This window comes from Sphaeramia orbicularis, chromosome 16, assembly GCF_902148855.1.
Source record: "Sphaeramia orbicularis chromosome 16, fSphaOr1.1, whole genome shotgun sequence".
Lineage (NCBI taxonomy): Eukaryota > Metazoa > Chordata > Actinopteri > Kurtiformes > Apogonidae > Sphaeramia > Sphaeramia orbicularis.
Genome location: NC_043972.1, coordinates 54,340,824 through 54,365,506, shown reverse-complemented (window position 1 = coordinate 54,365,506; position 24,683 = coordinate 54,340,824). Strand labels below are relative to the sequence as shown.

General features: G+C 38.1%; 4 protein-coding genes across 7 annotated transcripts in view; 1 reads left to right on the top strand and 3 right to left on the bottom strand.

The window, feature by feature from the left end:
• LOC115436253 (zinc finger protein 883-like) overlaps positions 1 to 24,683 on the bottom strand; it is a 445,178-nt gene that overhangs the window by 304,842 nt on the left and 115,653 nt on the right. The gene's annotated exons all lie outside the window — the stretch shown is intronic.
• LOC115435234 (NACHT, LRR and PYD domains-containing protein 5-like) overlaps positions 1 to 24,683 on the top strand; it is a 753,056-nt gene that overhangs the window by 700,704 nt on the left and 27,669 nt on the right.
• The window catches only part of LOC115436304 (zinc finger protein 239-like), a 105,433-nt gene that overhangs the window by 78,845 nt on the left and 1,905 nt on the right, over positions 1 to 24,683 (bottom strand). The gene's annotated exons all lie outside the window — the stretch shown is intronic.
• LOC115436303 (zinc finger protein 239-like) lies at positions 5,898 to 24,388 on the bottom strand. Its single transcript, XM_030159139.1, has 6 exons — positions 24,377 to 24,388; positions 23,810 to 23,814; positions 16,403 to 16,497; positions 7,927 to 8,136; positions 7,580 to 7,590; positions 5,898 to 7,243 (listed from the first exon to the last, which is right to left on the bottom strand). Exons 4-6 carry the CDS (start codon positions 8,060 to 8,062, stop codon positions 6,416 to 6,418), a joined length of 975 nt encoding a protein of 324 aa, XP_030014999.1. The 5' UTR covers positions 8,063 to 8,136; positions 16,403 to 16,497; positions 23,810 to 23,814; positions 24,377 to 24,388; the 3' UTR covers positions 5,898 to 6,415.

The following is a 24,683-nucleotide window of genomic DNA, read 5'->3' as shown; positions in this document are numbered from 1 at the left end:
GCCAAATGCATAAACATCTAAACATATAGCAAATAAATTCTATAAAGGGAATAAATGTGATTAATTCTGACCCACCCTGTTCTTCATCAGTACATAAATTAGTGTTCATTCATATTTGTATACACTTGGTTAGTTTAAATGTTATGGAACCATGTGGTTGGATGGTTTGGTCCAATATTTAGTACAAGTACGATAGTCATCAGTAACGGATCAAAAACAAACACATGCAAAGTCCACAAAGTTATCTATTATATATATATATATATATATATATATATATATATATATATATGTAAGTAATTTCCTCCCATGACGCGCAGCCGTAGTAAGCGCCGTAACTCTGATCCTTTGAGAAGGCATCGCGTCTCCAGCTGTGTTCGGTTCTTTAGCTCTTATCTACATCTGAAAAAACTGTTGCATCATGATGTTTCCAATATAGGCACTTATTTAATAAAAAACAAAAAAAAGCTTGTACTTTGCTGACATTTCCTGGGTCTCAGGAGGTTAAAGTATCTGTGTCTGTTTAACACACTGCACTCTCTCAGACATTCAGTGTCAATTATTTATTTTGTATTCAGGTTTTTTTTCTCACTCTTTAACTCTGTCTCTGCCATCCTTTCTTCCTCTCCTCTCACTTCTCACCATCATCCCAGCAGTCTCTACTGCATGTGCACCACCTTCATCAGTCTCTACTGCATGTGCACCACCCTCATCAGTCTCTACTGCATCTGCACCACCCTCATCAGTCTCTACTGCATCTGCACCACCCTCAGCAGCAGACTCTTCATGCCACCCCTTGGCTCAGTTGGAGGCCTCTGCTGATCCACCACTCCCAAGCTATGACCAGGATGTGAGCCGATGGAACTGCTCTCACCAACAGAGAATGTGGATGAAAACTGAAATGGAGGCCTTGGGACTGTGGCAAGGCTCTCAACCAGTGAGACATCTAATGAACATGCTCTCCTTGTGCCATTACCCACCTTAGCGTGAACTTATTGATACTGCCTATGAACTGTCATCACCAAAGAACTTCCAGCTTCACCCTTTCTTTATATGGAAGCTGGAGCACACCATAATGGAAAGATATTTTAGTTAGTTTATTTGTTATTTATGCTTTCAAGAGGCTGAAAAGTTGATTTTACTGAAAACCCAAAAAGCTCATACTGCTCATACTATCAATTTTTTCACAAGCACAGCCTATAACCTAATTCCACCATAACCCTTAACACACTGCATAAGTATACATTAGAAAACATGTTAAGATAAGCTTTATTACAGACTCATGGCCCACATCAAAAAGCAAACAGATAAATACAAACACAACTAGAAGCACTCGGAGAGCGCAGACCTCCGCCAAGGCTGATCAGTGGCCCCCCCCGTGGGCCCCCCCACACCAAGGAGGTTATGTTTTTGCCAGGGTTTGTTTGTCTGTCTGTTTGTTTGTTTGTCTGTCCGTTAGTGTGCAACATAACTCAAAAAGTTATGGACAGATTTTGATGAAATTTTCTGGTCTGCACCCCCCCCATGGGCCCCCCCACCCCCGATCACCACCAAAATTTAATCATTTCTTCCTTATCCCATTTCCAACAAACCCTGAAAATTTCATCAAAATCTGCCCATAACTTTTCGAGTTATGTTGCACACTAACGGACAGACAAACAAACAGACAGACAAACAAACCCTGGCAAAAACATAACCTCCTTGGCGGAGGTAATAATAAAAAAAAAAATTTATACTTTCAGGAGGCAGTCATACCAGTGTTTCCAGAACTGAGATGTGTAACGTACAGCACCACATGCAAGATTAGTCAGCAATAAAATTACAGTATTTTCTACATGATCCAGGTGACATAAACTTATGTTTCCTTTTAGAAAATGAAAGTAAAGTTTTTCTTATTTGATTATAGTCCTTTCAATATACAGGTCTAAAGGTAAAAGTAACATCTATATTTTTACCTCAACCGGGAATCGAACTGGTGTTTCAGCAGGGAATGCCATTAATAAATCCACAGGAACATGTGATTTTTTTTCTCTCTGTTGATTGGCTGGTCACAGTTCTACAGGTAATACGCGGCTGGCCTTCTATAGTGAGGATGAGACTTTTGCCCTTTGCTTAGACCACTGAGCTAAAGCACAGGTCAGGACTTCAAAGGTAACTTTACCAGTATAAGAAATGTATAAACCTGAAACCTGGAAAAGCAAGAAAGGAATGAAATTTTGAAAAAATCTGTCCTGGTGTGGGATTTGAACTCATGATCTCAAAATTTGCATGGGTATGTGTCCCATTTCATAACCAATGCACTACAGCTGATGTGTTGTAATTACTTGTTTTTCACAGGTATAAGACCTGTAAACTTGAACCCTGAGTACAGACTGTACTCCATCTCCAACCAGGGTGTAGGCCTTTGGTTCTCAGATCAGAGGAAGGGGAACTGAACCAGACCAAGAGTGATGTGAAGTGTCTTATGCAAAGAGCTCACCACTACACCAGCCTCACCTGCCATGTGACAGAGTCTGGTCAACACCAGCTCTGAACGGAAAGTGTCCTGAGATTACTTTAGTTAGGATTTGGCCCTAGATAAATCAAATTGGATTAGATTTGGATTCTTAGTCTGGTCTAGACCCCGACCGATATGGGATTTTTGGGGCCGATGCTGATACCGATATTGGGGGCTAAAAAAAAGCCGATATCCAATATATCGGCCAATATTGGATATTGGCCGATAACCAATATATTGGCTGATAAATGAAATAAGAACACTGGTCTACACAGAATATAATAATCTTATATTAGATAATTGTGGACAGGTGGATAAACAGTTGCATAAATCTTTGTTTATCTCACAAATGTAATTTACACAACTTTCAAATACAAACTATGCAATCACAAAAATAATTAGAGCAAAAAATATTACTTACCACACAATTATGTTTTCACTCACAAATTTTGATGTGTCTGCCTCACGGCACTACAACTTCTTATGTGGACTAAGGACTGAACTGAGCATGTGCAGAGTGAATTAGGTGAGTCCTAAGTTGTCCCTGATTGGAGCAATAGCAAGAGTTCCAACTGACCCGTGTTCCAACTGTCCCCAGTCTCCCCTACGCTATTAACAGCCAGGTCTGTCTGCAGAATGAAACTGTGAGGTAGACAGGAAGTGCACAGACATGGGTACATGGGTGTGTGTGTGGGGGGGTGAATACTTCATTGGGGGGGGGGGGGGCTCCGTGATTATGTGATTGTGGTGATAGCGTCTTTGTCCGAGCAGGAATGAAAGTGAAACTAACTCGCTTTAAAGTTCCTCTTATTCTCTGGGCAGCACACACACACAGGAGCAGCAAGCGATAGAATCTCTGCGTAGCAAAAAAGTTAATATATCGGCTACATCGGCTACATATTGGCCGATGACGATTAATTGGTGATACACTATAATCAGCCCGATTAATCAGTCAGGCTCTAGTCTGGTCAACTGTTTTATCCATGTAGACTGATGTTCACAGTGCTGTCAGAGGTTGGATGGAGTACCTGCATGTATTTTTGCAGTCTGTTTTTTGTCGCTGCTTCTGTAAAGTCCTGTACTAGTTTTAGACCATTGAGCTTTTATTACCTACCATTAGTTGATTTCTCCCTAACTTTTTTTTTTTTTTTTTTTTTTGGGGTGGGGGGGGGGGATCTCAGCTTGTCTCTACAGAGTGGGTCTTGATCCTGCTATCATTGATTGGTGAGGTTATAACCAAGGGCCTGGAAGTAAACCACTGAACTACTTGAGAGTCAGGGATGCTGTGCTGGAACTTGTATTTATTGTTTTGTTTTTTTTTTTACTTGAAAACACAGAAAAGTACAGTTAATGTATCAGGGTATTGAACTTTCCATCTCTGGGTTCAAAGCATGGGTTTACACCAGACTGAACCAATGACTGTGGTAAACAGGCCTGTTGTTTTTAAGTCTACTATTTGGTGGTGGTCTTCAAAAATACTCAGAGAACCATGTGCCTAGGTCCATTTGGGACCTTACAGGCATCTTATCAGACTGAGCTATTGTGACAACTGCACAGTCAGACTCCTTCTAAAGGTTTTGTCTCTGCACTGGGGGGTGAACTTCAGAACAGTAACAGATAATACAAGACTTGAACTCTGGTCCATGTAGGACAGGTCAAGGGGTCAAGTGTTCAACCAGACTGAGCCAGTGAGGATGATGGCTGACCTTGTTGTTTTTAAGGATTTAGACCTACTATTTAGGTGGAGTGGTTGAAAAAGGTGGACTTAGAATTTTCATAGTAGAGTTTAATTTGAACTCTGGTTTGTCAAACACACTCTGGAAACCTCACATACATAAAGTAAATCCAAAAGTAACACCGAGTATTGGAGTCAGTGTTGTCAACGTGGCAATTTTTTTTTTTTTCAAAAGTGACCAGTGACAAATCTATTGACTTTTTCTGGTGCTACCGGAAACTGTTACTGTATTTGGAGACCGTAATGTGAAAACACTTATCGTCCTGCACAGTAAGTGATCTCCATCATCATAAAGCTTTTTTTTTTTTTAATTGAACATTTGAATCAAGCACATAGATGGGTACAGACGCTGTCCACACAACATAAGCAATAAAGAAGCCAGGTTAACATGACTGGAATGCTAAAAACAAATATCACAATCATAAACATTAAACAAAAAAAACTAAAGCAAAAACAAAAAAAAACCAAAAAAAAGGGAAACAAAAGGAAAAGGAAAGCAAAATAGAAACATTGGGAAACTTTGAGGTGGTTTTCAATCCTCAGAGTTTAAATATTTACAAACTGAGTTCTATATTTTAGTGGATTTTTGGTTAGACATGTTTAATTGTGTTCAAATATTGTTTTAATTGGTTTTCAAAGTGACGTTTGTTTTGTGCCCATTTAGTTTTATGAATATGAAATGTTTTTTTATATTTTTGAATGAACTAAAGTGAAGACAAATGTCTAGATGTATTTGGGTTGTGGGTGTGAAATTATGGGATGGATTTGATGATGAATTTAAGTTGATCAATTCTCTGACAAAGTTTAAAAAATGCCTTAAGTATAAAATCATTTAGGAATATGAAGTTGAGATGGTAGATGTGTTTTTGTAGTTGTTGATTCTTTGGTTATAATGAGAATGTTTGATGCTGAACACATTTAATTTAATGTCAGCAGTGGATCAGGGGAAAAGGAGAGGCTCTAAAATAAGCTTTTGCTTCTAACCTATTCCTTTTTTGGTTTTTATGTTTATTATAACTATTGTACTATGCGCAATGATTAATATACAAACCAAAAATAAACAATTCATTCAATTCAATTCAACAACTAGAAAAAGTAAAACATTAAGAAGTAATGAACAAATAATGAGTGGATGCCGTTAAAGGGTGATTGTGGTAAATACTTTTGTCTCATGTTTCAGGTCCACTTTAGAATTAGAATAAAACAAGGTGATTACAGGATGGGGGAGCAAAATTTACAATATTTTGAGGCAGGGATTGAAAGACAGTGTATGACCAATTAGCTTATTGAAAGTCATGAGAATTTATTTGCCACAAGAAAATTGACATAATAGAAAATGTTTTTATTCTATGTGTCCTCCTCCTTTCTCAATAACTGCCTTCACACGCTTCCTGAAACTTGCGCAAGTGTTCCTCAAATATTCGGGTGACAACTTCTCCCATTCTTCTTTAATAGTATCTTCCAGACTTTCTCGTAATAGTTTTGCTCATAGTCATTCTCTTCTTTCCATTATAAACAGTCTTTATGGACACTCCAACTAATTTTGAAATCTCCTTTGGTGTGACGAGTGCATTCAGCAAATCACACACTCTTTGATGTTTGCTTTCCTGATTACTCATATGGGCAAACGTTTCTGAAAAGGTATGGATAATAGTGTTAGGTATGATTATGACATCAATATATGTTTGGTTTCAAAACAATTGACGTAGTGCCTGCTGAGAAAAAACAACTAAATGTTCATTGTAAATTTTGCTTCCCCACCCTGTAAGCAGAACATTGAACAACAGAACATGACTAAATGTTTGTTCCAGTTCCACTGATGTCCTGAGCTTTCTGATTCATCCAGTGGTGGTTCTTTACCACAGTCATCAGCAGTTCAACATATTTTCAATCAAATCAGTCACATTCTGCTGGTCAGGGTTAGACCAGCGGAAAAATGTCGAATCCAGTTTGATGTTAAGGTTACCGCTGGACCAGACCAGTACCAGATTGGACCACTAGATGGAGCACTGACTCATTGTAACGTCTCCTTCGGTGGTCCTTGTTGACCTCCTCTAGTTGAACTTTTCACCTCGCGGCAGGTTGAGGTTCAGTAATATCACTGTTTTGTGAAGGTGGTGCATTAGAACACACTTCTGTACTCTGAGGACAACAAAACACAGCCTTCAGTCTGATGTTTGTCTTCACATCTGGATTCTGTGAAGTCTGATCTGGAGGTTATTAAGTCTGATGTTCTTGTCAGAAGTGAGTGCTGCTGGTTCACACACACTGTGTTTCTTCTTATCATCTGATGCTGAGGGACATTTTGGTCCAGACGTTGATGATACACATCTGCGCTGATGATAGCGAAGGGCAGAGGATGAGAATCTTTCATCACACTGGAAACATTCAAATTGTTTAGGTGTGTTATGACACTGACTCTTTCCACTAGAGTCCAATGTTTTACTAATTTTTTCACAACTGTTCAATTTTTGTCCTTTGTAGAAATGTTTGACACGTTCATGTTTAGCACATTTTGAAACTGTGATGAAAGATCTGTCAAGAAATCTGTGCTGGTGTGGTTTTCCTCCAGTGTGGGCCCACTGGTGGGTTTTTAGATGATTAGCTTGGGTGAAAAACTTCCCACACTGGTCACAGTTATATGGCCTTTCTCCAGTGTGGATGCGTTGGTGGATTTTTAGGCGATTAGCTGTGATGAAAGTCTTTCCACACTGGACACACTCATAAGGTCTTTCTCCAGTGTGGATGCGTTGGTGGATTTTTAGGTGACTTGCTCTGGTGAAAAACTTCCCACAATGGTCACACTCATATGGTCTTTCTCCAGTGTGGGTGCGTTGGTGGGTTTTTAGGTGACTTGCTCTGGTGAAAAACTTCCCACACTGGTCACAGACATATGGTCTTTCTCCAGTGTGGATGCGTCGGTGGATTTTAAGGGCTCTTCCTGTGGTGAAAGTCTTTCCACACTGGTCACATTTATATGGTTTTTCTCCAGTGTGGATGCGTTGGTGGATTTTAAGCGCACTTGCTGTGGTGAAAGTATTTCCACACTGGTCACATTCATATGGTCTTTCTCCAGTGTGGATGCGTTGGTGACATTTAAGCCCAGTCATTAAGGCAAAACTCTTTCCACATTGGTCACATTTATATGGTTTTTCTCCAGTGTGGATGCGTTGGTGGACTTTAAGGTCACGTGCCATGGTGAAATTCTTTCCACACTGGTCACACTCATATGGTCTTTCTCCAGTGTGGATGCGTTGGTGTTTTTTTAGGTTACTTGCTGAGGTGAAAGCATTTCCACACTGGTCACACTCATATGGTTTTACTCCAGTGTGGATGCGTTGGTGCATTTTTAGGTTACTTGCTTGGGTGAAAGCATTTCCACACTGGCCACACACATATGGTCTTTCTCCAGTGTGGGTGCGTTGGTGGACTTTTAGTTCACTTGCTTTGGTGAAAGCCTTTTCACACTGGTCACATTCATATGGTTTTTCTCCACTGTGGATGCGTTGGTGTTTTTTTAGGTCACTTGCTGTGGTGAAAGCATTTCCACACTGGTCACACTCATATGGTCTTTCTCCAGTGTGGATGCGTTCGTGGATTTTTAGGTAACTTGCTCTCATGAAAGCATTTCCACACTGGTCACACTCATATGGTTTTTCTCCAGTGTGGATGCGTTGGTGGATTTTAAGGGCACTTGCTGTGGTGAAAGTATTTCCACACTGGTCACACTCATATGGTCTTTCTCCAGTGTGGCTGTGTTGGTGTCTTTTTAGGTGACTTGTTTTGGTGAAAGTCTTTCCACACTGGTCACAGGTGGGTCTTCCATCCATGTTTGTTGGAATCAGGTGATCTTTGGCCACATACAACTTTTAGGTTTCACTTTAAATCCACCTTTGGCTTCTCTCTACATCAAAACACAAAGAAACAGAAGAGGTGGTCACTGAAAGGCAATGGAATGGAACACAACAAACACATCCCTTTCAAACCAGGTCAAGCAGACAGACAAAATTAACTAGTTAGATAATTTATAGGACATTTTCAAACATTTAAAAACTCAGTCTTCTTATTCTACATGTTAAAAATTGATGCAGATTCAACAATGTACAATTGAGTTACAGCAATTACTTGTTTCATGACAAAACCTCAGAACTCGTTGCACCATCCTGATCATATGTCATGTAAGGTCACCAAGTTGGACGTATTGAATCCAATTTGACCAAATCTGAGGTAGATACGTTCAACCTGCACATCAAAACACCAAAACAGACCCGTATTTAGATAGATCTTCCACCCACAGAATAGAGAGAAGTAATTTGAATGTCTTTCTGAATACATTCATCAATAATACTAATTTGTCTGACATTTGGAGAATCGCTAATCCGACTGGCAGAGTGTGCTCCTTTTACTCAGCAATGCATAATTCATACAGCAGGATAGATTACTTTCTCATAGAAGCCAAATTAATGCCATATGCCGTAGATGTGACATACCATAATATTCTGATCTCAGATCACAGCCCTTTAACGTGTACTGTGAATATTCAAAACATGGTGAAGCCACGGATGAACTGGAGGCTGAATCCTCTGTTACTAACAGTAAAAGAGTTCTGTGATTATTTAGAAGCTCAAATCGCCCTCTATTTTGATACTAATGATAATTCAGAAACCACCCCTTCTATTCTCTGGGAGGCATTCAAAGAACCAGATTACTTGAACTACACAACCAAATCAACCTTCTGGACAAAGAGAATGCCCAAACTCCTTCCAATGAACTAAATAAAAAAATATCAGTCTTAAAATATGAATATAACAAAAAACTCTCTTCAAGGTTTAGTAAGGCGTTCTTATTTCCCAAAGAGAATTTTTTTTTTTATTTAATGACAAGCCACAGACTTTTAGCCCGACAAGTCAGAAAACAGTAAAGTGATTGCACAATACATAAAATTAAATCTGATAAAGGTGAGATTCTGATGAAACCCATGGACATTAATGATCGATTTCTCCAATTTGACAAAAATTTGTACACTTCCAAAAACAATACAGACTATACAGCTATGCAGGATTTCTTGGATAAATGCAATCTCTCCCAGTTAGATGAAAATGAATCAGCTCAGCTGAACTCAGAAATCTCTATTGAAAAAGTTTTTAAAAAGCCATCATTTCACTTGAAAGCAATAAAGCCCCAGGTCCTGATGACCTTCCAGGTGAACTGTATAAAAATTCACAAAATTCTCTGCCCATATCTACATAAAGTGTTCACTCTAGCCCACTCTGATGGTGTCCTTCCTCCCACCCTAACAGAAGTGCTCATGACAGTGATACACAAAAACCCAGAAGACATGGGTTCTTTTCGTCCTATCTCTCTGCTTAATTAGGATGGAAAATTATTTTCTAAAATTTTGGCTAACCTAACCTCTTGTGGTACTTTAGGGTAGCCCAGCTTAGATCAGCTTTCTTCTGGTTCTCTGAACATTCCAATTTACCTTGGGTTCAGATAGAGAGAGAAAATGCCAGAGGACTTACTCTCGATAGGTATCTCTATTCAGATTCTTTGAAGAAACTTAAGAAGGACACAGTTAACCCATTTCTAAAAAACACAATTAGAGTTTGGTATGAAACACAAGACATGTTTGGAGAACAACCTGGGATATCACAATTTAACCCCATTTAGGGCAATGCATTATTTAAACCAGGTAAATCTGATCCCGGATTCAGGCAATGGGCGCAGTTGGGATTGCAAAGGATTTCAGACCTTTATAAAGATAATATTCTAATGTCCTTTGAAAGTCTTAAAACAAAATTTGGAATCCTTCAAACCAATTTCTTCAAATATTTTCAGATTCGTGGTTTTATTTGCTCTAAGATGCAGTCATATCATTGTCCTCCTTTAAGTATTTTAGAAGAACTAGCAACATCAGACCTTTATAGTAAGGGGAAGATCTCAATGATATATAAAAAACTGGTTAAAATGACTAGAGAGTCCTTTAATTACAGAAAACTAGCATGAATAGAAGACATCCAAACAGGTATTACAGAGCAGGAATGGGAGAAAGCTTGCTCCCAGGCGCAAACAATATCCATTAATAGCAGATTTAAATTAATTCAATAGAACTGGCTGATGAGCACCTACATAACTCCTGACAAACTTCACAAATTCAACCCCAACATCCCAGACACCTGTATAAAATGTGGAACCGAGAGAGGTACCTTGTATCACTGTATTTGGAAATGTGAACATATGCAAGAATTTTGGAGAAGATTAATTAACACAATTTCTAATATTATAGACAAACAAATCCAAATGTGCCCAGAGATCTGTGTTCTAGGTCTAATTCCAGAAACTTTAGCCCTTAGAACTCATGAAAGTAGGCTGGTGAACCTCTGTCTAATACATGCAAAGCGTCTTATAGCTAGACATTGGAAAAGTGTTGATTGTCCATTGTTGAATTCATGGATTGCTCAACTCTCATCCTGCAGAGTTATTGAAAGGCTCACATACACAATTAAATGGAAAACTCATATCTTCCACAAGATATGGAATTCATTTCTAAAATTTTTAGAATCAAGGCCTGATATTTCATCATTATAACTTACTAAGTGAGACCAAACCCTTTTTTGTTTTGTTTTTTTTGTTAAATGATGTTTGATTATATATCAGATATACAAAAATGGATGTTGAGAAGTATTCAAGTCACTATTACTTATATTGTCTGTCAATTATTATTTTGTTATGTTAGTTACTTTCACAGCTGTTTAAAAATTCAGAGGTGGTCCTGGGGGGGGATTTGTGTTCAGGGGAGACCCACACAATGTTGTCAATTCATTTCAGAAAATATATGTAATTTGTCAAAACCTTAATAAAGATATGTGTTAAAAAAACGTGGCTAACAGATTGAGCCCCCTTTTAGGTAATTTAGTGCAACTGGACCAGACTGGTTTTATATCAGACAGGAGTGATTGACAAGATGGCTGCCACTGCTTCTTCCCTGGTCTGAATCTTCCTTCAGTCCTTTTATAAATCACTAAATACAGTGTCATCAGATAAAATTGGAAATATTACTGCTGGTAAAGTAAAATCTTGCTTCAAATATTTTTGAAATTTCTTCCAAAGCAGGAGGACTTATCAAGGTATCATTTGAGGCCTAGGAGCATATGGTGGCCGATGACTAAACCTTTTGCCCCGAAGCCTTCCTGGAGTCTCCATAGATATTTTTTGTGTGTCCTAAGTGGAAAACATGGCAACCAAAAGGTTGGCGGAGGAGTTGGAGGAGATTAAAAGTCCCTCAGTTTTCTGTCTGCAGAAACTAGTAAAGTGGTCAAAGGGCAGGTCAATCTTGTGGACTTAATGGAAGAGGTCCGTGAGCTGAAGGCAACTGTGAAGCAGAGAGATTAAGACTGAGCTGTTGGAACAACGGACTGATGAGTTGGAGCAGTATTCCAGCATTAATGATGTCATCATCAGTGGTCTGGAAACCAAACATGGCAGCTATGCCAGGGCTGTAGCCAGTGACCAGCATGGAGAAGATGCACCACCTGAGGAACTGTACACTCCAGGAGCAAGAGATTCAATACCTGAACAGGAAGAACACATCCGTAGGGAAAGAACACATCTCTGCATGTCACACAATTCCTCACAAAGACAACAAAAATCAGTCTTCAGTTGGTTTTCAGTTTGTTAATCTTGAGCACAAGATTGATGTGTTGAAGCAATCAAGAAAACTGAAGGGCACTGAGGGGTTTATGTTAATGAGCATCTGACAAAGAAAAAGGCTGAGACAGCAAGAAATGGCCATCTGCTGAGAAAACAAACTAAAATTCAAGCCAACTGGTCAAGGACTGGAAAAGTTTTCATCAAGTTAAATGGACCCCTGAGCAAGCGAAGGTGGTTGTAGTACGAAATCTGAGAGAGCTGGAACAGTTTAAAGGTCCTGTACAGAGAATTGGTTTAAAGTGGATTACAGTGACACCTTCGACCGGAATCGGTGGTGTTTTTAAGGGACAAAGACGCCGCTTCCCATGAGCACTAGCACCTACTGTCGTAAGGACTTAACTCTGGCCAAGGCGTTTTGAAGCTAATGACTGAAGAGAGGATATTCTTTACAACTCTGCATTTCTTTTTTCCAGACAGTAAATTGCAGGTGATGTGTTTTGGTGGAGGTCTGCCAGCCCCCCACCCCGAGTTATCTTACTGACAAACAAACACAAAAACACACATAGCAAAGTGATCACAATACCACCTGGCAGAGGTAATAATATCATAGGGCTGCACGATTTTGGCAAAAAAAAAAATCCCAATTTTTTCCTCTAAAAACTTGATTTCGATTTTTGGGTAAAACTACAAAAGACAACAGAAGTCAGCATGTTGTTTTCGTGAGCAGCCCACAATGCAAGGCACTGCTCTGACCTTAAATCTGTGATGGTATCACGTGATGAACCCACAGAAGTTTATTTTTTCTTAATTAAATCTTTACTGAATGAAGTAGAGTATACAAACAATGTATACAACAAGACAACAACATAAGTTCGCCAGGGGGAATACACTACAATACAATGTCCAAATCAGAGCAAATACTGAATGTTTTTAGAGGCTTTTTGTTTCCAGATTTATCTAACAGCTTTAAATAAAGTTCAACATCTTTCAAAAAAATAAATAATATTTGGTTTTGTGTTACAGAACTTACATTTGTGAATGAAAAATTTAGCAAGTACGAGGATTAAATTACTTATTAAAATTTTTTTTTTCTTTCTTTTTGGGGTATCTGGCCCACAGAAGTGATATCAATGTAAGTCAGTGACTGGTATCAGTCGTGTGTGCGTGGACCAGGTTAATATGAGTGATCCCCATGGGTTCTATTTAAACTGGGGGATCAGTGGATGGAACAGACCGACCCAGGACACACTGGAGGGAATCTATCTGTGGAGCTGGTGGATGTGTGTGGGCACAGGGCTGTCTGGGCTCCTCTGCTGAGGCTGATGACCCCACAACCCCGGACCTGGTTCGGTACGGATCCGGGACAACGTAAGATGAATGATCCGCATGCAGTTATATTTCAGTTGCGGGATCTGTGCGTGAAGCCATGGCTTACATTGCTATAAGTACTGCAGGCTCATTAACAGATTTATAGTCCGGTCATTACACGGACTTCTGTGACAGACCGCTGTCACTGATAGGAGGAAAAGCCTACAGTAGCCTGCAAGCGCGCAGCCCGGAGGCACGAGAGAGATGAAATCGATTTTACGATTTCCCTTTTTTTAAAAATCGTCCCAATTAAAAAATCCGATTTCGATTTAAAATCGATTAATCGTGCAGCCCTATAATGTCATATAAAGAAAAAGACAGAATATTTTCAGATTTTAAGGACAGCCAACTGTGAATATCAGCCCAAAAGGAAATACTGCGCGAACAATTAAAAAAACAAATGTTCAATGGGTTCAGCTTCAGAGAAACAGAAAACATAGGAATCCACATCAAAATGAAATCTTTTGTGCAAAAAATCATTAGCAGGGTAAACTGAACATACAGTTTTGAAATGAGTTTCCTTTACTTTGGGAACAACAGGACACCAAAGATAAAAAGAAAAACATTTTTCCCTCAGGGTGGTTTCAATGTTACAGAAAGCAACTGTGTTAAAGTCCCCAAAGTTTTTATGTTTCAAAGCTAGACAGATCATTTTATTGTTGCACCTTCTATCTAACAGATCAGTGTCATTGACTTTCAAACAAGGTAAGAAGGGAACATATAAGGGGCTGGGTAGACCACCTTGGATTATTTGAAGTAATGATGTTGGAATCACTTTACAGATTTGATCATATTCTTTTCTTGTGCTATTTATATTGTATTTCCTAGAGAATTCTTCATATGATAACAGGTGTCTTTCTGTGTTCAACAAATCAAAAACAAATAATTAACCATTATGAAACATTCGGCTTTAAAAACAGACTTTCTTTTTCTAATAATGAATCTGTTATTCCATAAAATAGTGTTGTGTGGAGAGAAGTTATGGGTAAATATCATTTTGCTAAAGTTCAATGCTTGTTTGTGGAGGTTAGATAATTTAATAGGAATTTTATGCACTTCAAAATCACATTTCGAAAAGAAGTCAATCCTTCCAACTTTCATGAATAAATTATTTGGAATGGGGCGGGGAAAGACAGTCTTTCAACCACGTCATTCTCAGAGATGCGATAACTGATTCAGATTCCATGGCTTTTCATCCCCCTTTATCATAATCTCTGACAAGTTGAGTTTTATGGAGGTAGTGAGTCTTATTTTTCCAAATAAATTTAAATATTATAGTTAAATGACTTGATTACTTTTGAAGATGGGCTAAAATCTGCTTAGAAGTCTTATTTATGTCTTTATGCATAAGAAATCAATATAAGTGAATCTCCAAAGGAACTTTGTATTGGTAAATGCAAGTTATGCAAATTTACAGGATTTCAGTTCTGTTGCAACATGTTGATGGTCATATGAACTATGTTTTCAGGTCAAAAATGTCCAATTTCATCACAATTAATATTATATTTTCATGTCACAAATGGCCAAGTGATATTTTAACTGAATTTACCTGAAAAACAAATATTCAGCTCTTTTAGATTCCCTAATTTTTCTTACAAGATTATATACTACATATCACGTTTTATTTTTACAGGTTACAATATGGAGTATGGTGCTGATCCATCCTGTTTATGTTACGCCAATACATACATTAAGAATGTCACTCGTCACTTTTTAAATCAACAGTTTTCTAATAATAAGCATTTTTATAAAGAAATAGCAATTCTATATTGTTATTTCCTCTTTAGTATGATGATAAACTATACAATAAATAATTATGATACTAGTTTTTGCACAGGGATCATTTCTGGAAACGGTGACACGGCTGCCAAGCATCAGTACAATGGGATCCGTAACAACCATGTCACATCCGTCCACTGCCACATTTTGTGTTTTTGTTAAGCTGTTATTGTTTTAGATCCACAATACTAACATTTATGAATAAGAGGATAATTAACAATAGTAAGTATATAAGTTTACTGCTAATAAAGTAGTGGTACTGACCAGATCATCATGAGTAATGTCACGTCCGTCCACTGTCACGTCCGTCCACCAGCAAAAGTTTTCACATACATGTGCTATTCAAAATCCAATATTTCTGAAAATATAGCTTCCACTGCAAAATAATATCAGTAGTCTGTGCACAAATGTATTAGCATTATTTCAACACAGTTTTCTGTGTTTCTTACAACTTTTTTTTTTTTTTTTTTTTTACAAAAATGGCCACTCACTTGACTCCCTAAGTACATTTTAGCCGAGATGTGTATAATGAGTGGCATGGATAAAAAAAGTCTGGAGAAGGCTTGGGCTTTAAACAGAAGAATCCGGCCCAGTAGACAGAGGTCTGTTATGAGCCAGTGACTGAATAATTTCTGTAGATCTTTTGACCTTGGAATAATATTTAAATCAGTTCTTTTAGTTACATTTTTTGTGATTATAATTCCAAGATACTTAACTTGGTATTTCACTGGGATATTAGCTCTACTGTGAGCATCACTGGTATGAACAGATAAGAGCTCATATTTTTGGAGGTTCAGTGATAAACCAGATGCTTTGGAGAAAAAATGAATTTGACCAATTGCTTTAAAGGAGCTGCCTTAAGTTCAGGAAGTAGTGGGGCTGTGCATATGCTGCATTCCAGAGTGCTGGGAGGTAGAATCTATCTGACTTGGACTGAACTCCATCCCACCTCAAAGTATTCCAGGTGATCCACGTTGAACAGAAACAACAAACATGGAGATGGCAGATCTAAGCTCCTATTTGCTTTGATACTGAGGAGGCATTTGGACTGTGGACAGTCCAGTGTTCTCATATACGCAAACCAGATGGAAGAGGCCAAATGACGGAGGAGCTAATTATACATAGTCAGCCAGGTTTCTTTTCATTGTGAACTTGCACACTGTGCGCCGCTATTGTTGTGTTGACGCCACACTGTAGTTTGCTGTGAGGTCGGGGTACTTGGAACTGGACCCACTTTACAACCAGGACCTCCGGCCTCGACAGGCGTTCCAATGCATTTGACCCAGTTGGAGGTCGGAAACTTCCCACCTCCCAGTACTTTGGACCGCGGCCTTACCGCCCGTGAATGTTTGACGATAATGCAGATCACTTACTGTGCAGGACGATCCGTGCTTTCACGTCCCAGTCTCCAAATCCCATCAAAGTCTGCAGTAGCAGCAGAAAAAGGACACACATTTGTCACTAGTCTCTTATGAAAAATGAAAAAAGTCCTTAAGACGATTTGAAAAGTTTCCAGATTTAGTTTTTCTCCAATTCAGCAACACTGGTCCATGTCTGGTCCGAGGAGGAAACCGACACCCTAATGCGGCCCGGGTGGAACTGTTCCGGATCCGAAGGTTCCGCCTATATGGTCATGATGGAAACACACGAACCCTCTAAAGACCCGCAGCGTCATCTGGACCGGAAATGACTGTTTGGAGTCAGTGTTCACTAATGCAGGAGCCACTAAGATTTTTTTGTTCCTTTTATTTATTTTTTTATTTGGCACAAAGCAAATTTACATATCAAGAATGGGAAAATATTGCAGAAGAGTAATGCAGAAATACATTAGGAGACATGGTGGAATGGTGAAATAGAACTAATGCAAATATCTGAAACAAATAAACAAAAAGATTAAGATATTTGAGGTGTAATAAAAATAGAGAAACAGAAAGAAAAATAAATATAAAATAAATAAATAAATCTGACTGGACAATAGAGCGCAAAGGACAAAGGCAAGATACAATTAAAACAGCAAGGACTTAGATAAACTGCAATAAAGTTTTCTGGCTTTTTTGGACAGATTTACAATATACTGTAGAGATCTGTAATACTTGATAAAATCACATATAAACAAATTAAAGAAGGGGTTGGTGTTTTTCCACTTGCAACAATGAATATGATATTTACCAAAAATAATAATAAGGTTAATATCTTTGATGTTTACATCTAATGAATCCATAAAGTAAATAATATCACATAAAGAAAAAGAAAGGATATTTTCAGTTTTTAAGGACAGCCAACTGTGAATATCAGCCCAAAAGGAAATGCTGTGTGAACAATTAAAAAACAAATGTTCAATGGTTTCGGCTTCAGACAAACAGAAAACACAGGAATCCACATCAAAATGAAATTTTTTGTGCAAAAAACTATAAGCAGGATAAACTGAACATGCAATTTTGAAATGAGTTTCCTTTACTTTGGGAGCAACAGGACACCAAAGATAAAACGAAAAATATTTTTCCCTCAGGGTGGTTACGATGTTAGGCAAAGCAACTGTGTTAAGGATCCACTAATATATGGGTTAAAACAGTAAAGTGGAGCTGAACAAATGAAATAAAAAATAGAAATGAAACAGAATAACAAAGAAAAAAGGAAATAAAACTACAATAAAATATAAAAATTAAATAAACTAAAATTCCATATAAAATTATATAAAGTAAAATAAAATAAAAATATGAAATAAAAATTAAGCAATATAAAAGAAAATAACTAAAAGAAAACAAAACACTAAAATAAAATAAAAACACAATTATATTAAAAAATTAAAGATATTAAATAATGTCATAAAAAAAATCAGATTAAACTAAATTTTCTGTTTAGAAAATATTCATGTGCACTAAACTTAATGATAAAATACTGTAACGATAATGATATTGGACTTATTGTGGCCGTGGACCTGGTTTTGTAGGTTCCTTTACAACAGGAGTGTCAAACTCATTTTAGTTCAAGGGTCACATTCAGCCCAATTTGACCTCCAGTGTGCCGGACCAGTAAAATAATAACAGTGAAAAAAGTAAAATTATATTATGATCAGGCTTACGTCTACAAAGTTTCCTTAAAAATCTGAATAACATGAACAATTTGAATTGTCTTAAGAAAAACAAATGCAATTTTAACAATATTCTTCCTCAGTTTATCAGTTTATCATTTACACATGTGCATTACAATCACACAAAACATTTAGCAACAGACAATATTGGTAAAACTGCATTTACTTTTAAGACATTTCCATTTGTTCATATTTGTTCAGGTTATTCACTTTTTTCTGACAATGTGAACATTTTCATGTAATTTTACTCTTTTACACCAAAAAACAAAGAGGAAATTTGGGGTTGTCATTATTTATAGGTTAGTATGATAATATTTTACTGGTCTGACCCAGCTGAAATCTAATTGGAGTATATGTGTCTGTATGTGGAGCCTGAATTAAAATGATTTTGACACCATTGATTATTAATATCTTCAGTGTAATTTTTGCAATTTTTCACAAATTAATCCCTCGGGCCGGATTGGACCCTTTGGCCCTTTGGCTATTTGGCCCCTGGGCCGAATGTTTGACACCTGTGCTTTACAAGATTATAAATACACTGAGATGAAGTTGAACATAAATGGCTGTTGCATTTGTTTGTTCCATATATGTTCATTAAATCATTTCTGACATTTTATTGTGCTGTAGAAGAGCTGAAACATAGAATAAAGTCACATTTGCTGGTTTTCATTGGTATCATTTCTGCATCTGTTCATTTGTTTCTGTTCATTTCGACACACCGTTAACAAACACTGATTGTAAAATGCTGATTTCTGACTAAAATCATTGTAGTAAAGTAACTAAAGATGGTGGTGTTTTCTGTGGTTGTTCATGTTGTGGTGTCTTTGGAGGAGGAACAACAGGTCGATCACAAACCTCCATCCTTGGAGGATGTCCACTTGTCCAAGTGTCCTTGAACGTGGCATGAAAATCGGGTGATAATCCTACTGAAAAATCCAACATGGAAATCATGGTCTGTATGTTTTATTGTCATGAAGATCAAATTGAACAATAACTGTCAAACCATAACGGGTAGTGGAAATTAATAAATGCTGCTGATAATGATTTTATTATTATTTTACATAATTTAATAATAAGCCTTATTAATGTGTATGTATTTATGCAGATACAGCTGATGTGAACCTCAGTAAAACTAGTGCTTTTATAAAATGATGAAGTTTCACATTAGGGTTAGGGGGAATCAATACAAGCTACAGAGGTAGAGGTGGAATAAACCTTATTGGGTTTATGTCTCGACTGTGAACCCACAGTGAAGATGGAAAGGTTTCATAGTGAACTTTCCTAGACTTCTACTCATATGGGCCTTGAAATCTGGTCCCTGTTTCATCTCCATAGGCTTCTACCACTCTGAGCCACGGGACGGCCATTTTTAGTTACCCACAAAATGTTTCTAGCAAAGTTGGAACATTGTCAAAAGTTGCAAATTTGACGACCACCTGGAAAATTGATTAAAACAATACTTCACACATCACTGATAGATACTTGTGGGATTATTTAGAAGTGATTTTTAAGTGTGATGAGATATTTTGACTAGTAAATGAGAATAATACGCTTGGTAAGATTTAGATTTTGGCAGTGTAAGTCCAAGACAAATTCTTAAAAACAGATGTTAAATTATGTATAAAAGCATGACAGTGAATGTTAAGAACTACAAATACCTTCATTTTACATCTGGTTTTACACCTACTTTTACAGTGAAACATTGAATATTTAGTTTCTTTTCATTATAGGACATATTTATGATGATATTTAGGTTTTCCACAGTTAAGAAATAACCATGTAGAGGAAGTGTTAACCCAAGCCAAACCATTTAACATTACATGATAATAATTATAAAGTTTATATTGCAGTATTTATAGCTGCATCATTTAATATTGACCAGGTTGATGGGAATATTTGTGGAGGTTTGTGGTTATTTCAAATAAGATTCACTCAAGATGTTTGAGGCGAACACAGATATTACGATAATCGATCCAGCAGTTTCTGAAACAAAACCAGAAATGTCAAAGTGTTGGCACTGATGAAAGAGTTGGGGGATTTTACATAAGTTCTATGACTCTTGTACACCAAAAGGGCCGGATTTAGGAATTGGAGAAGAAGACTTGGATGTGTTTTCTTTTTACGCAATTTTATATCAGTTTAGCAGAATTTAATTACTTCACCACATTTTAACCCATTAAGACCCAGTGGTACTTTTATGGCAGCTTCTAAATGATTTTTTTCTCTCTTTTTAACGTTTCTCATGTGATTTATCGCCATTTATTATAATAAAAACCTCTGTGTTTTGCATTTTTCAGTGTAAATCACTTCCTTTACCCTATATTTAATTAACTGATCATGTAGATGTTCATTAAAGCTCAGAGTAAACTTAAAGGTATTATGCAAAAACAGAGAAAGCTGAAGAAAAAGTGACTGTTTCAGCAAGTGAGGACTATTACCATGTGTTACAATTTTGCGGCTAAAACTCAACAGTTTATGGAAATAAAACAGAAGCAGATCTGTGTGAGTGCTTCAGCAGGACTCAGACTCAGGTGGGCACCCAGCTGACGTGACGATGATATTGAATTATTTACTCATTTACCATCGGTTTTTGGCCCCAAACTATAGTTGCTGAAGAATAGGACCAGGACCAAAAGAAACAAGTGAATGTTTTGGGCAGATAGCGGGGTGGACTCTCACGTACCTGCAATCGTGGCACTTCCCTCCTCCTCATTCATTCTCCAGACCGCATGACATGTGCGTGTGTGTTGCAATCACGGTTGCACAGGAGGAAGGGGCGGGCCGTGACAGAGATGAAAGGGCACCATGACCAGGTCCAGTGACAGCCAAATTACACCACTCTTAACTCTTTCCCCGCCAGAGCATTTTCCAGTGAGTTGGTAGCCAGCGCCAGCCGTTTTGGTCATTTTCACTAATCTTTGGAGGCTCACTGAAAATGTTGTGTTAGGAGTATGTGAACACTGAATACATCAAAAGAAAGAACAGAACTTCAACTTTTAAACACAAAAAACTATTTTATTCTATCTTTATTCGTTCGTGAGATATAAACATTTGAATATTGGTCATTTTCAGGAAAAAACTGAATTTTGAGCAAAAAGCTGAGAAAATTGCATTTTTTTCAAAGATATTGATTTTCAAGAGAAAACTGATTTCCTATTTACATTTTTGACTCTTTCTTATTTACCAACAGTAACACTGTCTTCAAATCACAAAATAAAATAATAATAACAGCAATAATAGTAACAAACAGCTCTAAGATATCCCATCATTCCACAAAATGTTAGGGGAATCCACACCAAACTGTAGACAAAACATCTTGTAAAGCACCAGGTTCCTTCTAAACTTTGCACATTTACATACATCAGTTATAAGTCTAACACATAGTAGTTTAGCTTTTGGATATAAACACCTCAATATTCCTCATTTTCAAGAAAAAAAGAAACAAATTCACTAAGTACTGTAGATTTCTGGCCTTTGGCTGCACCAGGTCCTCCTGTTGGACCAGCTGCTGTGTTTGATCTGTAAATAATTATATGGACATCTAGTTATTTATCTCTGTATGAATATATGTATTTATTTATTTCATACAAAAGCCAAATCCAACAGTGTCTTCCCTGTGTCCTGCTGACATTCTACAGCTGAATCTGTTCTGTGTCCTCAGTCTGAATCTGAACTCACTCTAACAGATGCAGACTAGCTTTCCTTTGTCTTGTCCCATGTCTGTATGTCTGTCTTCTCCTTGAATGTCCTCTACAAATGTCTCTTTTCTCGTCCTCCTGTCTGTCATTTTCTCCGTGTCGCTCTGTGCCCCCGCCCCCCCCCACCCGCACCTCCGTGTCGGACCTGAGCCGCTCCTTGTTTCCCGTGTTCCGTCTTCGTCTCCCTCACCTTCTGTTTCTCCGTTCCTGTCTCTAAATGGTTCTTCTGTAGCTCCATCATATATTGAATTGTCAGACTCTGTCTCCATAATCATCTTTAAGGCTTTTGAAACTGCGCGCGGTTCCTGCAGTCTTCATTTCCTCATTCAGTGACTGCTGCTGGATGCGTTGCCATGGGATACGGAGACTCCAGTGCAAAAACGTTAAACCCGGCCCGTCATTTTTCCGAAAAAGCTGCTTAATTGTTTGTTTTTGGACTAAGGAAAGTAATTCACATGATCCACAACACCTCCAACTACAGTATAACAGTGAAAACACGGATTGACGGAATATCTCGTCAATGGCGGGGAAAGAGTTAACATTTATTATCATTGATTAAATTTTAGCCTCGAAAATTTTAGTCATGCAGTTTTTTGCGAAAAAAAAAAAAAAAACAGTAAAAAGGGCACTTGTGGATCAAAGCGCCAGGGGCTCAAGCCCCCCCGGCCCCCTGCTTTGCATGTGCCAGGTGAAGGATGACGGACAAGCAAGGACTACCCCAGTTCTTATGACATTTGGTGTGATTTACATACGCATTTTCTACCTTTCATGTGTTATTTGATGGCATGTAAATTTGTGCCAAGATCTCTGGTTCACATAACCTGAACCCTAACCCTCAGTGCATGGGATTTGACACTGTGTGAACAAACACAAGGAAAGCTTAGAATGTCTTCAAATAACACACCAATTAAAAGTGGCGTAAATAATTATGCGAGTCGTGATATCACGTTGGTTTATCAGCCAGCAGCAACTACAGCTGCTGCATCACTGAGATGTTTTTGAAAATTAAATACTACTAAATATATCTCATTATCATTAAAAAAATAAAAATTTGAAATGACGGATAATAATATGTTATGATGCAATTTTTACGACTGTGACCGTCAAAATGACGGACAATAAAAATGTCTAGCGCAACCTCTGCATGCAGTCTTTCCAAAAATAATCTTTTCCGGCGAAACTACCACAGTAACAACACATGACAATGTGCCTGGTAATCAAAAACGATATAATTATTCCAAAACTATTGTAAACATAGTTGGTAGACTGTCTGATGGTTCAAAATGACACGAATTGGCGTCTTTTCAGACCACGGCGCCCTCTTACTAAATTTTCTAGAAAAAACCCTCGTCATGTCATGTTCAGGGTGTAACTCTTATCATGCACATGAAGTTTGGTGTTGATTGGACAAAAAACTGTTGAGTTATTCCAGTTTTCTTTTTCTTGGTGATACATCCAAATTCACTGCTGCACACTGAACACATCAAGTAACGACCGCCCACCATTGAATGGAGATCAGGACTGGGCAAACGAGCTGAATTTGCATTTCAACAGGTTTGAATCTGTTCTGACTCCAGCCCCCACCAATTGAGGTCCCTCTTCACACCTCTCCAGTATGGACCCCCCCATCCCACCCCTGCTTTTACTACAGACTCTTCTGCCCCTCCCTGTAACAGAGGAGGCCCTGCAGTCACCTCCCACCCCCTCTCCCTCACTATGGACCAGCTCTGGAGGGGGCTCAGGGAGACAAAGGCCAGGAAAGCCAACAATTACAACAAACATCAGAAGTACAATGGGCGCTTGGGGGGTGCACCAAGGAGCCAGAACTAAACATTACATTACAACTCCATCTACCAATAGTCTGCATCATCTCAACAATAAAAGTAGAACCACAACCATAGCATTACTGATACGAATTCTGCAATATCTACAAAATAACACAATACAAAACACCAGTTCAAAGAGGCAAAGTAACTGATTCAAACACCAACAGATACTCAATGTTAAAAGGACAAACAATATTTGATATAACCTCACATACAAACAACACATGACTCACCAAGGAGCAAGTACAAAGTGAAGTTTGTTTTACATTACAACTCCATCTACTAATAGTCTGCACATGTACTGAGCAACAGGAGGAAAAATCCCTCCTCATCTCCTGCTCCATACACGACAAATTCAGTCAGATGACCTAGACAGCAGCTATCTGTGAGACATGAACGCACTAAACTCTTCTAACTCTCATCTCTGCCTAAACCCTCTTCAAAACTAAAAACACACAAAAACACTTATACGGTGTATAAAACATCAGGAATACATATTTCTGTAAACCAACAGTCAACCTGGACTATGTCTAAATTAAAACCAAATGAAAGTTGCAAAAGTTCCCTCTGTATAAATCTAGGATTAACCACCATTTCACAAACTCCAGACCTGTTTCAGTATGACCTCAATTCTCACAAATTCTAGAAAAACTATTCAGTAAACGGTTGGACAAATTCATAGATAAACATAAAGCAGAGCCGAGGAACTTCACTGGCATTAATAGACTCAACAGAGGAAATCAGCAATTCAATAAATCCAAACCATCCCCACAGTTGGAGTATTCACTGACCTCAGAAAAGCTTTTCAGTCCTAAAGATCCAATCTGTGACCCAGCAGCTCCAGAAGGTCTGTATGATGGCTCTGCATTTCCAGGATTTCATCCACTGAGGCAGGAAATCTACAAGTGGAACAAACAAACACCAGACATGACTTTAACATCCTCCACTAGGGTTTGTCAACGGGGGTGGGACCGCCCCCCAGGGGGCGTTCTGGATGAGAAAGCTGAGAGGGGGGTGCTCAGGCACAAACGGGGGCGTT